This window comes from Oncorhynchus nerka, linkage group LG22, assembly GCF_034236695.1.
Source record: "Oncorhynchus nerka isolate Pitt River linkage group LG22, Oner_Uvic_2.0, whole genome shotgun sequence".
NCBI classification, from domain to species: domain Eukaryota; kingdom Metazoa; phylum Chordata; class Actinopteri; order Salmoniformes; family Salmonidae; genus Oncorhynchus; species Oncorhynchus nerka.
Window position 1 is genome coordinate 79,524,254 of NC_088417.1, and position 13,331 is coordinate 79,537,584.

Consider the following 13,331-nt stretch of genomic DNA (forward strand, 5'->3'; position numbering starts at 1 on the left):
ACCTACCGTGAATGACTGTCAGCACTGCTCATGAGTCTAGTACAACTATCTTCCTACATCTGTTTTACCTTGAAATAATCCAAATTATGAGTAGGCCTGTTTATATATTATTTATAACGCTCCCATTTTGAGCATTTGCAAACAAACATAATATAGCCAAATATGTGTAAAACTATTGTATCCTGTTGATCACATGGACTGTCAGGCCTTGCATTCATAGCCCCATTTATGAATTGGGGCTATGAATGGTGGTAACATATCCCCGGGCCCATCCTTCCGCTTCATTTTACAAGTAGCTGGGCCGCTGTCATTGGACTGAACAGATTGTACAGCTTTCTGAGTGTAGGTTACTTAAAGAACTCCATGAGGCTGCATTTATTTAACTGGGCATATGAACTCTATATAGAGAGGACTGGATTGAGACAGAAGTCCCCATCAGGACTTCAGGATATGTTTTGCTTAGCTAGTACTGTACAGCAAACGTTTGCCTTTCAATCAAAGTCATCAGAATTCAACAGATGCCGATCACACCTCTCTCCATAGAGACCAACACCTGTCATCCAGTTGCTCAATAAAAACACTCAGCAGACCAAGGATGTTGTGTATTATAAACTGAGTGGTTCAAGCACTGAATGCTGATTGGCTGACAGCCGTGGTAAATGACCGTTTTCCACAGGTACGACAAAACATGTATTTTTACTAATTACGTTGGTAACCGGTGTATAATAGTAATAAGGCACCTCAGGGATGGTGGTATGTGTCCAGGCACGTTGTGTAGTGCATAAGAACAGCTCTTAGCCGGGGTTTATTGGCCATATACCACATCGAGTCTCATTGCTTAATCATCCTTTATATATTGGAAGTAATGCAGCGATCAATACTTAATGTTATTTTGGTTCTGGAGAGGTGGTTCTATACAACCATTTCTCTGAAACACGCATGCTTTTTTCCTGTTGTCAACCGGTCTGCAATTGCATTCAAGGTTTTTGATTTACTTAAATATGCTCAGAATGCTAACGTCACGAATGACAAGGAATGAACCCCAACAAAGAGAAAATGCAAATGCATGTGTAATGTGTTGACACTTATGCAGACAGTATCTCAACCACAAAATACCCACCGAAGTCCCGTTAATTCACTTAACCAGTCTGAAGATTTGGACATTTTGCACAAGACATATCATTCCACTGTTTGGGTTATGTTTCTTCCCGGTGCCGAAAGGAAACAGGCAACTTCACTGGTGATTAATGTATTGTCAATGCACAAAATTCTGGTGAGCTGTCATTCCATCTTCTGGGGCAACAAGTTGACAAGCTACACGTAGGCCTAATTATAAATTGACAAATGTACAAAATATGGCCTACCTAAAATGTAATTAAGTAGAAAGTTCTCTAAATTAGGGGTTAAGGTAGCCACTAAGCTACAGTCCAATACAGAGTGTCAAAAGTGGATTGACCTGCACAGGGAGCCTACTTTAAGTGATTTGTTTGACCATCACATGAAATCATACAGCACCCATGAGATGCAGTACTGAGCCTCCACACCCTGCAAAAAACAGCAAACTGGATAAGATGCCACAGTAGCCCATCCAACAAAAAAAAACTACACCAGGATACAAGCTTTTTCCAGTCATTGTAAACAGGATGTTTACATGCAACTCAAGTAGACTACCCAACTACCCTGACCAGTGCAGGAAGTTGGTGCGCATGTAATAGTGGTCAATAGGTGTATTACCTTGGCATAGAAACCTTAAGCTCTGTAATGGCTGAAACAGTAGTTTATCCCACCCATGTTCATTTGACAGACCGTTTGTTGGAGAATAAACCCAAACATATCCCCATCTGAATTTAAACTTTTATTTATGTCAGGCAAGACAAGGTTAATAACACATTTGTATTCATGAATTGAACAAGTTTCAGAATTTATTGCATGGATGAGAAAGCAGCCCAGGGAGTATAAAACAGATGATTTCTACAGAGAGAATTCAAAGAAAGTTCAGTAGAGGGCAGCAAACCAAATGCAGCAGTCAGATGATCAGTACATTCTGCTTTCAGGAAATGAAGACGAACGTATCCTCTCCCATCCTAATGATAAAAATAATGTCTAAAACACAAGTGGAATACAAATATGCTCAACATCCATATAGGAATTAGCACTAAAAACATTGAGTATACCTCTGTAGCTCTCATGTCAGTAGGCTTTTAGTGAAGGGCAATTGTGTTCTACAGTAACACCCCCCCCCCATGCTAAGTAGTGAGGAGCTGTAGGCTACCTGGTACTCTTCCAGTTGTCTGCAGGGCATGAAGCCACAGAGCGCAGCATCCACAGGGTCTTCAGCACTCGCATCCCATCAGGCAGTTGGAAACACTGACCAACCCAAGAGCTACAGGAACCTGGGGAAGGGGAGGGGGGGCAGGCAATGTGATGCAGTTGCAGAACATTGGAATTTGACCAGTCACATCCATTGTTACAGTCAAGGTAATTCAGATTGAAACAAGGGCAACATTGTGGAAGGTTGGAGAGAAGTGGTGCAAGAAGTTACGAATAATTCATTATCTAAATATTGCACAACATTAGACCTTGCTGAACACGGCAAGGTTTACACACCTGCCTCCCATAACACAGAGAAAGCCACAGAGGTTTGCAGACCCCGATTACTAGTCACACCCAGTAGCTTGGCCTGTTTTGGTCCTGTGACTCCTGGAGCAGTCTCCACTGCACTCTGATAACGGCCTCGGAGCTCAGAACCGACCGCCTCAATATCAAGTACAGAGCCCAGCTCATTTCGCCACACTCCCGTCACATTGCATGGGATTGCCTGGAAGAACACATGCAAAATAAGGTCACCACTACTGTGTCAATAACAGCAGATATACTATGTCATGAAATGTATCTAAAACAGGAAGTAAAAGCAAGTCTCTGATTTTTATCTACTACGTGATCTGTATTGTTACACTGCTTAAATTGTAATAGTGGAGCCCACTGATTAATTATATTTTTACCTGAGGTAGCAGCAGTCCCAAAATCACAGCATGGACACTGATATACTTTGCAACAAAACTCATCATGTTGGATTATTTCAAGTTGCTTTGCTGAACAGCTCATTCCCTTCTTATACTGATTTACCAAGTTACTATACACTCCCCCAACCAATCAGCTCCTGCCCTTTCTAACAAGACTTAATTGATGAACAGGGTGTAGATCTCAATAGTCTAGCTGTCACTTCTTACCAGCAGTTAAAAAGCAATGCAGATTGAGGAAAAGAGGACTTTTGAAATTAACCCCTAATTTGAACATTTGCAGCAGGTGTTTCTTCTCTATCAACACAAGTCCTCTCACAAGAGTTTCTAGTTTATTGGCTGTAGGTTAACCGATTGGCCAATGAAATGTACACCCGTCTCGACAATTCTCAAACATGAACCAGGTTTCCATCCAAACGTTTTATGTGATTAAGGTACGTCGGATAGACAATGTCATAATAGGCCTGATGGAAATAAACATTTTGTCGGTAAACTTTCACAATGTCCACGAAACAAAATAACCTAGACATGGTGGATCTTTTGTGCCGGTAAAATGAACTATGCGAGCAATGTTGGTGGAGACGACTTTATGCGAAAAGATTCATAAAATAACCATCATATCGAAATAAACTTGGGGGTCACGCAATGATATGGTGTGTGGTCCTCCCACTACTACTCGTAGGGGAAGCATACACTTTATTAGACTACAAATTAAATACATGATGAATTTCCCAGGGTGGTGAAAGTGCACGGTATATGCTTGACGCTTCTTTCCAATAAATATCGAGGGTCGTATTCTGGTGATAATGATTGACTAACATTTGACAAATAAAAATAACATCGCTCTTTTGTCCTATAATGTCATTGTTTTGGCTAGAGCGCACGTGCCAATACCAGAATGGGCACATTGGCAACGTAACGCAACATTTGTTTGTGACAAAACCATCAGTAGAGTTGAAAATGCAACGGAAACCCATTTAACTTGTATTTTTTATTCAGTACATGGGAATTTAACCACAAAAGTTATCCGCAACAAGTCCATTTGATGGAAACACGTCTCTGGTGTGAAAATGCACATTTTTAGAATATTCGCATGATAATCTGTCGCCATTTGTATGGAAATCTAGCTATGGACGATGATAAATTCAGCATTATATCATCCTGGGCATATATCTGATACGCATCATCAATTCAATCGATACAGAAAACGATGTGTTATGTTGATCAATAGAGGGTGCTATTTTATCGGACTTGAACAAGGTTACTCCATCACTCCGTGAGAGCTGGAAAGCATAATTGTTAACAACTTATAACAAACATTAATTAAACTGTAAAGAACCATGTGCCCTAGTCAATGTATGACTGGACTAACATTACGTTTGTATATCTTCCTCACATAGATATATCATTCTGAAATCTGTCTTTGAAATCGTTAGGCCACTACAGCGATGCAATTTTGATTCACAGGTAAATGTACCAACTCAGATAGATTCATTGGTCGCATCACCTCACCAGTAGCATGAGGTTAATCGTGTGGTCATGTGGTTAACTATTTTCGGACAGCTTATCCAATATCAAAATTTTTCAAAATGGATTTTCACTTTTTCATTAATAAACCCCATACCAGACACTCTCCGCTGGGTTATATTCTACTATAGGCTTGAGGGGTAAATGTGTCAGTCAGAGTAGAGCAGTGAGCACATTGTGAAAGCTATCAAGACTTGCCAGTCACCTTATGTAATCAACACCATGAGAGAATCTCAATTGCATACTCCAATTATGACCTCACGTCTTTCTCAAAACCCATTGGATGAGAAATCCAGAGGTCCCGTCCCTTTGACCTTATCCTCCAATGAGCTTTGAGCAGTAGGAAGGAGTAGCTATTTAGAGATTCCCATGACTTGGCATATTCTACCCCACCTCAAAAACTGTGACTTTTGATATAGATGGTGGTTCTTTTGGGCTTGATGGGTTGTAAATTGGATATTTACACTAACATTCGATATCCTGTCTTAATTTAACTGACGGAAATTACACTATGGTTTTATGGTCTTGCTTAAAAAACGATATATATTAGTGAGTGAAACACACTCGACTGGCCTCACATGGGGTAAATTATTTTATTATGATGATCAAACTTTATTGCTTTAGGTGTGTGTGGGGGAGGTAGGAGGGAGGGAGGGTGACGGGTTCCTGTCAGACAGACAGAAACAGCATTATAAACAGTGATGGATTTACAGAATCGTGTGAAGCTGGAAAAATGAGCTTTTTGTATATTTTTATGTGGTAGTTTATTTACATTGGCTTTGATATTCAAAGTAGATCTTCAAAATATTCATAATGCAGCTTAGTTCATTTTAAATATCAGACATTCTGTGTCTATCCATGTTTACAGCATATAGGCCTATACTACCATTACTCATTATACATTTTCTCATATCCCAGTAATATAACATATGTTAAGTAGCCTCCATTTATATTAGGATACTCAGTTTCATAAACTTCAAATTTTCACTCTAATTTTGTGGGAAATGTTTTCCTGGAGCTCCACAGTTGTCAGAGCAGCTTGGTAACCAGGCACGGAGGGCTCTCCATCAAGCAGCATTGAACAGTGTGGGTGTTCGACACTCATGACAGAGGTGTTCCTCCAGTAATCAAAGCCATTGATCCTGGCATCTAAGGGTCATGCAAGGCCATTGATTAGGCTAAACCAGAGGGATCCTATAATAACCTGGACTCTGAACTCTTGTTGTTTTCCAATGATTTGCCAGTGTTGTGGAAATGTCCTGTATTACCAAATCATGAGAGAGCAAACCACACACAAGTCAGAGTTATCATAAAGTCCCATCTTTAATTATATGAGCTTCACCATAGCCCTGTGACTCTCAGATCAATTCAGTGTCCATAAATTAATTCTCTGAGAGTGTCAACATAATGGCAACTGAGATCCTTTATAGCAAAGACACACCCATCTAAACTCACATGACAAATAACAGATCTTAGGAACATTACACAAACCTTTTACTTGAAAAAAAGTTGAATCCTTTAGGCAGACAGCATTAGCTATAAATTATCCTTCAGTTTGGTCTCCTAAACCGAAGTTCCTATCTCGTTCTTGGTACCACTTAGAACCAAAACATTACCTCTTTCAATGGCATATTGAAAGCACATATCAATTGTCAATTTCTAGATACTCCCATAAAAAATACAACCCCTCCTGGACAAGCTTACAGAGAGAAGAGTGACTGGCACACAGACTTTGTGGAGCCACCTAACTGGTTCCCCATTAATCACACCATCCCTTCACATGGTTTAGGAATAGTGACAGACACATTCACAGATAAGACTAACCCGACCTCTCCCCTCTCTGGGCCCAATGAACCTTTGCCACATAAGCATACTTATGAAAAAAAAACATCTTATTTATCAATGTTACCTAAAGGATTCTGCTACCACACCAGGCACATTATTCTGTACTTTTCCTATTTTCTTTGTCAACTTCAATGATTTGTATTTGTTAAAGCTGCATATACAAACCATAAAGGCACAGATTTGTTATTGTAATCTAATCCACTGAAAATAATGACATTGAATGGGTGCCACTGACGTATCACTAATACTATAAATATATACACTGCTCAAAGAAATAAAGGGAACACTAAAATAACACATCCTAGATCTGAATGAATGAAATATTCTTATTAAATACTTTTTTCTTTACATAGTTGAATGTGCTGACAACAAAATCACACAAAAATGATCAATGGAAATCAAATTTATCAACCCATGGAGGTCTGGATTTGGAGTGACACTCAAAATTAAAGTGGAAACCCACACTAGAGGCTGATCCAACTTTGATGTAATGTCCTTAAAACAAGTCAAAATGAGGCTCGGTAGTGTGTGTGGCCTCCACGTGCCTGTATGACCTCCCTACAACGCCTGGGCATGCTCCTGATGAGGTGGCAGATGATCTCCTGAGGGATCTCCTCCCAGACCTGTACTAAAGCATCCGCCAACTCCTGGACAGTCTGTGGTGCAATGTGGCGTTGGCGGATGGAGAGAGACATGATGTCCCAGATGTGCTCAATTGGATTCAGGTCTGGGGAACGGGTGGGACAGTCCATAGCATCAATGCCTTCCTCTTGCAGGAACTGCTGACACACTCCAGCCACATGAGGTCTAGCATTGTCTTGCATTAGGAGGAACACAGGGCCAACCGCACCAGCATCTGGTCTCATAAGGGGTCTGAGGATCTCATCTCGGTACCTAATGGCAGTCAGGCTACCTCTGGCGAGCACATGGAGGGCTGTGCGGCCCCCCAAAGAAATGCCACCCCACACCATGACTGACCCACTGCCAAACCGGTCATGCTGGAGGATGTTGCAGGCAGCAGAATGTTCTCCACGGCATGTCCAGACTGTCACGTCTGTCACATGTGCTCAGTGTGAACCTGCTTTCATCTATGAAGAGCACATGGCGCCAGTGGCGAATTTGCCAATCTTGGTGTTCTCTGGCAAATGCCAAACGTCCTGCACAGTGTTGGGCTGTAAGCACAACCCCCACCTGTGGACGTCGGGCGCTCATACCACCCTCATGGAGTCTGTTTCTGACCGTTTGAGCAGACACATGCACATTTGTGGCCTGCTGGAGGTCATTTTGCAGGGCTCTGGCAGTGCTCCTCCTGCTCCTCCTTGCACAAAGGCGGAGGTAGCGGTCCTGCTGCTGGGTTGTTGCCCTCCTACGGCCTCCTCCACGTCTCCTGATGTACTGGCCTGTCTCCTGGTAGCGCCTCCATGCTCTGGACACTACGCTGACAGACACAGAAAACCTTCTTGCCACACAGAAGTGTGATTGACTTGGAGTTACATTGTGTTGTTTAAGTGTTCCCTTTATTTTTTTGAGCAGTGTATATATGATTTATATTTTGTTAGGGTCCCCTGGAGGTTGGACCCCTCCCCAATATGAACACGTCAAAAACCATGGCAAAATGTTTAGATTTACAGGAAATTAGCTTTAAAACTGTCATATTTTCTCTCAGCCTTGTCACGACTCCGACCGAAGGACCCCTTCCCGTTCGGGTGGCGCTCGGCGGTCGTCGTCGCCGGCCTACTAGCTACTACTGATTATTTCCTCCCCCTCCTTATGTGTTGATTGAGTGCACCTGTTTTGAATTAGGTAGTAGGCTTTATTAGTCAGCCGGCCCGCAGAGTTCCTTGTGCGGGATTAATTATTGTGACCATCTGTTTTAGTGTACTTGTGTGCACGTCTATTGGGTTTTGTGTTTTTCCCATTTTGTGGGTTTTCCCTGGACCGTTTAAGTCCCCCTGTTTGTTCATTACGCCGTGTGTGTTCGTGTGGGTTGGCTTATGTTCGCCGTTTGTCGGTGCATTAAAATGGCACTCACCTGAACTCTCTGCTTCCTGCGCTTGACTCCTCACCCACTACACTCAGATCGTTACAAGCCTCATGTCAAAATGAATAGAATAGCAAGAAATTAGCTTTACATCTCAACATTTTCTCTCTGCCCCATAGCTAAATGTATATAATTGCAAGCCCAGGAGCTAGTGGTCCTTGATGTCAGGCTGAACAGCACTGTGGCTGAGGTCGGGGAACAGAAGAAGGACCTGACACGTCAGAAAACAGAAGTAGTGCAACTGTGGAGGGAGCATTTTGGTACGTACACACAGTACAGACCCTCTTGTTTACAGGTCAACAATCTCCTCTGGTAGTGACATTACAAAGTCTGTTACTGCTGAAGAGAACAAATTAAAGGATGAATCTCAAAAACAATACCATGGTGTTTGGTAATGTTGTCGTTGGGAGTTAGTGTATTAATTGTGATATATTTCCTTTGGGTCAAGCCCGGGAACTGAAGGCCCTTAATGGCAAGTCAAACAACACTGAGATTCAGCTTGAGGAGCAGGGGACAGAAGTGGGGAAGCTGAGAGCTATGGTGGATAACCTGAAGAAAGTTGAAGTAGTAGCACTGTGTAGGGAGCACTATGGTACGTGCGATTTTACATTTAAGTCAAAAATTACCTCTGTCATACAAAAAAAGGTTTGTGGTACTGCTAAAGAGAGCAATACATTATTACACAGATGTTATTTGGTAATGTTGTCATGGGAGGTAGTGTCATATCTTTCCCTTAGCTCAAGCCCGGGAACTAGAGGCCCTTATTACCAGCTCAAACAACACTGAGATCCAGCTACAAGAGCAGGAGTCAGAGGTGGTGGAGCTTAAAGGTGAGGTTGACGAGCTGAAGAAAGCAAGTTCATGTGCGGCGAAGTGTACACTTTAGACATCATTACGTATAGTGCTTTGAGTTGTTGACTTTACAGTAACGTAAAAATCCGTGCATCGATAATTAGTTGTGCCACAACGTTTTTACCTTGTGATGACATTGTGTTCACAGACACACCAAAGGTGTCATTCTCTGCATCTTTAGGAATTGATGGCTACTTTGGAACTTTCTCAACAATATTTACTATTATTTACTATTATGACCTGATCAACAAGAGAGTAGATGTAAACATTGGAGATGCTTTATAGCAATAACCCAGTGCTGTGATTGGGGACATTGCCCTGTGTAGGGTGCACTCTTTCGGATAGGACGTTAATTGGGTGTCCTGACTCTCTGAGGTCATTAAAGATCCCATGGCACTTATCGTAAGAGTAGGGGTGTTAACCCCGGTGTCCTGGCTAAATTCCCAATCTGACTTTCAAACCATCAGTCACCTAATAATCCCCAGTTTACAATTGGCTCATTCATCCCCCTCCTCTCCCCTGTAACTATTCCCCATGTCGTTGCTGCAAATGAGAATGTGTTCTCAGTCAACTTACCTGGTAAAATAACAGATAAATAAATTAAGTGTTTCTTATACAGCAAATATATTTCAGCATTTTAATTCTTTATAAAATATTAGGCCATATCTTCTTGCTGTGGGAAAATGTACACAGCATATAATATATTCATAAGGACCTATAGATAAGTATGTAGAGCCACCACAATGAGCTTCAGAGGCACTGGACTTTCAATTACAGCACATGAAAGTATAGCACAGTAACCCACATTGTTGAATTAAGTATGGTGATTTTGTCTATTCTCTGATACAGGTAAATTCACTGCACCAGTGAGAGGAGCATACTACTTCAGATTTACTGTTGCAGGGGCTGACAGTGCATCCAGCAGGGGTGCAGCACTTATTAAGAACACTGCTACGATGATGTATATTTTAGACAATGACAGAGTCACAGGCCTTGATCATTTCTCCAGTGGGATCACACTACAGCTGGAGAAATGGGACACGGTCAACATGCGCTTGGGTCCTAAGCAAAAGTCTATGATGATACTCAAAACCATAACTCATTCAGTGGCTTCCTGCTCTTTGCGAGGTGAGCACGGAACATGTTTGTACATGAGAACACCTGATGTTTCTGGAAGGTCAAATGGGTCAATAAATATTTTATCATAAGTTGCATGTTTAGTTGTATCACAGTCACTGAGTACATTGAATAAAATTAAATAAAGATTTGCATTGACAGCACCGAGGTTACAGAAGTGCCTGAAATCAGTTGCTTGATTGTACAAAATGCTGACAAATAATCCAGTGGCACATTGGTTTATCTATTGCAAACCTAATAGTATTTAAAAATCTAATTTAGTTCTGTTAAAGTAGTTAAAAACTACATGATAAAAACAGATTGAAGATGGCCGTCACCATGTAATTAGAGGTTTATAGTGTACCTCCACTATTGTGGATAGAGATATCCTATGCAGTGTGTAGGGACCGGAATCATTGACCATGATTACATGCCGACAGTATTCCAGTTAATAGCTCATGTCCCGCTTAAGGTCTTACTCAGGAAAAGCTGTTAAAACACACCTTTGATTTCCCGCAATGAGTGACCCTGAATAAACAGAATATTCCTCTTAAATTCATATGGGCTAAATAGAATAGTAACTGAAATATGAACATTGACTGTAGGCCTATAACATCTCACATCATTTATATACTCCTGCAGAGATATGCATTTCCGGCAGTGAAATGTTAATTCATCTTGGGAACTGGAGTGGAGATATTTCAGCACCGAGAAAATGCAAATGTGTCGTGTTGACACTTACGCACAGTATCTCAACCACAAAATATGCACCCAAGACAAGTTATTAATTTCCTTAAAAACAAACCGATGACATGGACATTTTGCTCAAGACCAATCTGTTTTCTAAAACAGGCAACTTTACTGGTGATTACTATTGCAATAATTAATGCAAGACATTCTGGCGAGCACTCGTTCCGTTTTCTGGGGCAACAAGTTGACAGAAGCTACATGTAGGCCTAGTAAGTTGACAATGTCAGAAATATGGCCTACCTGTAATTTCAATAAGTAGAAAGTTCTCTAAATTAGGGGTGAAGGTAGCCACTAAGCTACAGTCCAATACAGAGTATCAACAAAATAAGTGGATTGACCTGCACAGGGAGCCTACTTTTTGAAGTGATTTGTTTGACCATCACATGAAATCACACAGCACCCATGATATGCAGTACTGGGCCTGCACACCCTGCAAAAAACAGCAAACTGGATAAGATGTGTACATGCCACAGTAGCCCGTCCCCCCCAAAAAAATCCAAACCGGGATGCAAAATTTTTCTGGTCATTGCAAACAGGATATGTTTAATTTCAACAACTCAAGTAGACTACCCAACTACCCTGACCAGTACAAGAAGTTGGTGCGCATGTAATAATGGTCAATAGGTTTATTACCTTGGCATAGAAACCTAAAGCTCTGTAACGTCTGAAACAGTAGTTTATCCCACCCATGTTCATTTGACAGACCGTTTGTTGGAGAATAAACCCAAACATATCCCCATCTGAATTTAAACTTTTATTTATGTCAGGCAAGACAAGGTTAATAACACATTTGTATTCATGAATTGAACAAGTTTCATAATTTATTGCATGGATGAGAGAGCAGCCCAGGGAGTATAAAACAGATGATTTCTACAGAGAGAATTCAAAGAAAATTCAGTAGAGGGCAACAAACCAAATGCAGCAGTCAGATGATCAGTACATTCTGCTTTCAGGAAATGAAGACGAACGTATCCTCTCCCATCCTAATAATAAAAATAATGTCTAAAACACAAGTGGAATACAAATATGCTCAATATCCATATAGGAATTAGCACTAAAAACATTGAGTATACCTCTGTAGCTCTCATGTCAGTAGGCTTTTAGTGAAGGGCAATTGTGTTCTAGTTATATCCCTGCCAAACCCCCCCCCCCCATGCTAAGTAGTGAGGAGCTGTAGGCTACCTGGTACTCTTCCAGTTGTCTGCAGGGCATGAAGCCACAGAGCGCAGCATCTACAGGGTCTTCAGCACTCGCTTCCCATCAGGCAGTCGGAAACACTGACCAACCCATGAGCTACAGGAACCTGGGGGGGGGTTCATCATAACATTGGCATTTGAACAGTCACATCTATTGTTACAGTCAAGGTAATTCAGATTGAAACAAGGGCCACATTGTGGAAGGTTGGAGAGAAGTGGTGCAAGAAGTTAGAGGCATTTCTTATGTAAATATTGCACAACATTAGACCTTGCTGAACACATCCCATGGTTTACACACCTGCCTCCCATAACACAGAGAAAGCCACAGAGGTTTGCAGACCCCGATTACTAGTCACACCCAGTAGCTTGCCCTGTTGTTCTGGACCCGTGACTCCTGGAGCAGTCTCCACTGCACTCTGATAACGGCCTCGGAGCTCAGAACCGACCGCTTCAATATCAAGCACAGAGCCCAGCTCATTTCGCCACACTCCCGTCACATTGCATGGGATTGCCTGGAAGAACACATGCAAAATAAGGTCACCACTACTGTGTCAATAACAGCAGATACATTTCATTACATAGTATATCTAAAACAGGAAGTAAAAGAAAGTCTCTGATTTCTACCTACTACTTGATCTGTATTTGTTACACTACTCAAATTGTAATAGTGGAGCCCACTGATTAATTATATTTTTACCTGAGGTAGCAGCAGTCCCAAAATCACAGCATGGACACAGATATACTTTGCAACAAAGCTCAACATGTTTGATTATTTCAAGTTGCTTTACTGAACAGCTCATTCCCTTCTTATACTGATTTATAAAGTTACTATACACTCCCCCAAACCAATCAGCACCTGCCCTTTCTAACAATAATTAATTGATGAACAGGGTGTAGATCTCAATAGTCTAGCTGTCACTTCTTACCAGCAATTACAAGTAAATGCAGATTGAGGAAAGGAGAGGAAAAGAGGACTATTGAAAT

The 13,331-nt window shown here is 41.4% G+C and overlaps 2 protein-coding genes across 3 annotated transcripts; both read right to left on the reverse strand.

The window, feature by feature from the left end:
* Positions 1-1,842: 1,842 nt before the first annotated feature.
* Positions 1,843-3,109, reverse strand: LOC135563898 (avidin-related protein 3-like). 2 transcript variants are annotated; one of them, XM_065007742.1, is made up of 4 exons: positions 3,003-3,109; positions 2,608-2,818; positions 2,273-2,393; positions 1,843-1,971 (listed from the first exon to the last, which is right to left on the reverse strand). In XM_065007742.1, the coding sequence occupies exons 1-4, from the start codon at positions 3,066-3,068 to the stop codon at positions 1,923-1,925; spliced, it is 447 nt and encodes a 148-aa protein (XP_064863814.1). In that variant the 5' UTR covers positions 3,069-3,109; the 3' UTR covers positions 1,843-1,922. The 2 variants fall into 2 exon arrangements, with proteins under 2 accessions (XP_064863814.1, XP_064863815.1); XM_065007743.1 differs by having other exon boundaries at positions 1,843-2,084.
* An 8,800-nt stretch (positions 3,110-11,909) lies between these two features.
* On the reverse strand, positions 11,910-13,124 carry LOC115104720 (avidin-related protein 3-like). The gene is made up of 4 exons (XM_065007434.1): positions 13,045-13,124; positions 12,646-12,859; positions 12,334-12,454; positions 11,910-12,134 (listed from the first exon to the last, which is right to left on the reverse strand). The coding sequence occupies exons 1-3, from the start codon at positions 13,108-13,110 to the stop codon at positions 12,384-12,386; spliced, it is 351 nt and encodes a 116-aa protein (XP_064863506.1). The 5' UTR covers positions 13,111-13,124; the 3' UTR covers positions 11,910-12,134; positions 12,334-12,383.
* Between the last annotated feature and the right edge of the window lie 207 nt (positions 13,125-13,331).

Coding starts and splice junctions, on each gene's coding strand:
- LOC135563898 (XM_065007742.1), bottom strand. CDS start 3,068: ATGATGAGTTTTGTTGCAAAGTATATCAGTGTCCATGCTGTGATTTTG. Junction 2,819..3,002: donor TGGGACTGCTGCTACCTCAG/GTAAAAATATAA, acceptor GTGTTCTTCCAG/GCAATCCCATGCAATGTGAC. Junction 1,972..2,272: donor GACAACTGGAAGAGTACCAG/GTAGCCTACAGC, acceptor TTCTCTCTGTAG/AAATCATCTGTTTTATACTC.
- LOC115104720 (XM_065007434.1), bottom strand. CDS start 13,110: ATGTTGAGCTTTGTTGCAAAGTATATCTGTGTCCATGCTGTGATTTTG. Junction 12,860..13,044: donor TGGGACTGCTGCTACCTCAG/GTAAAAATATAA, acceptor GTGTTCTTCCAG/GCAATCCCATGCAATGTGAC. Junction 12,455..12,645: donor CTCTGTGTTATGGGAGGCAG/GTGTGTAAACCA, acceptor ACCCCCCCCCAG/GTTCCTGTAGCTCATGGGTT.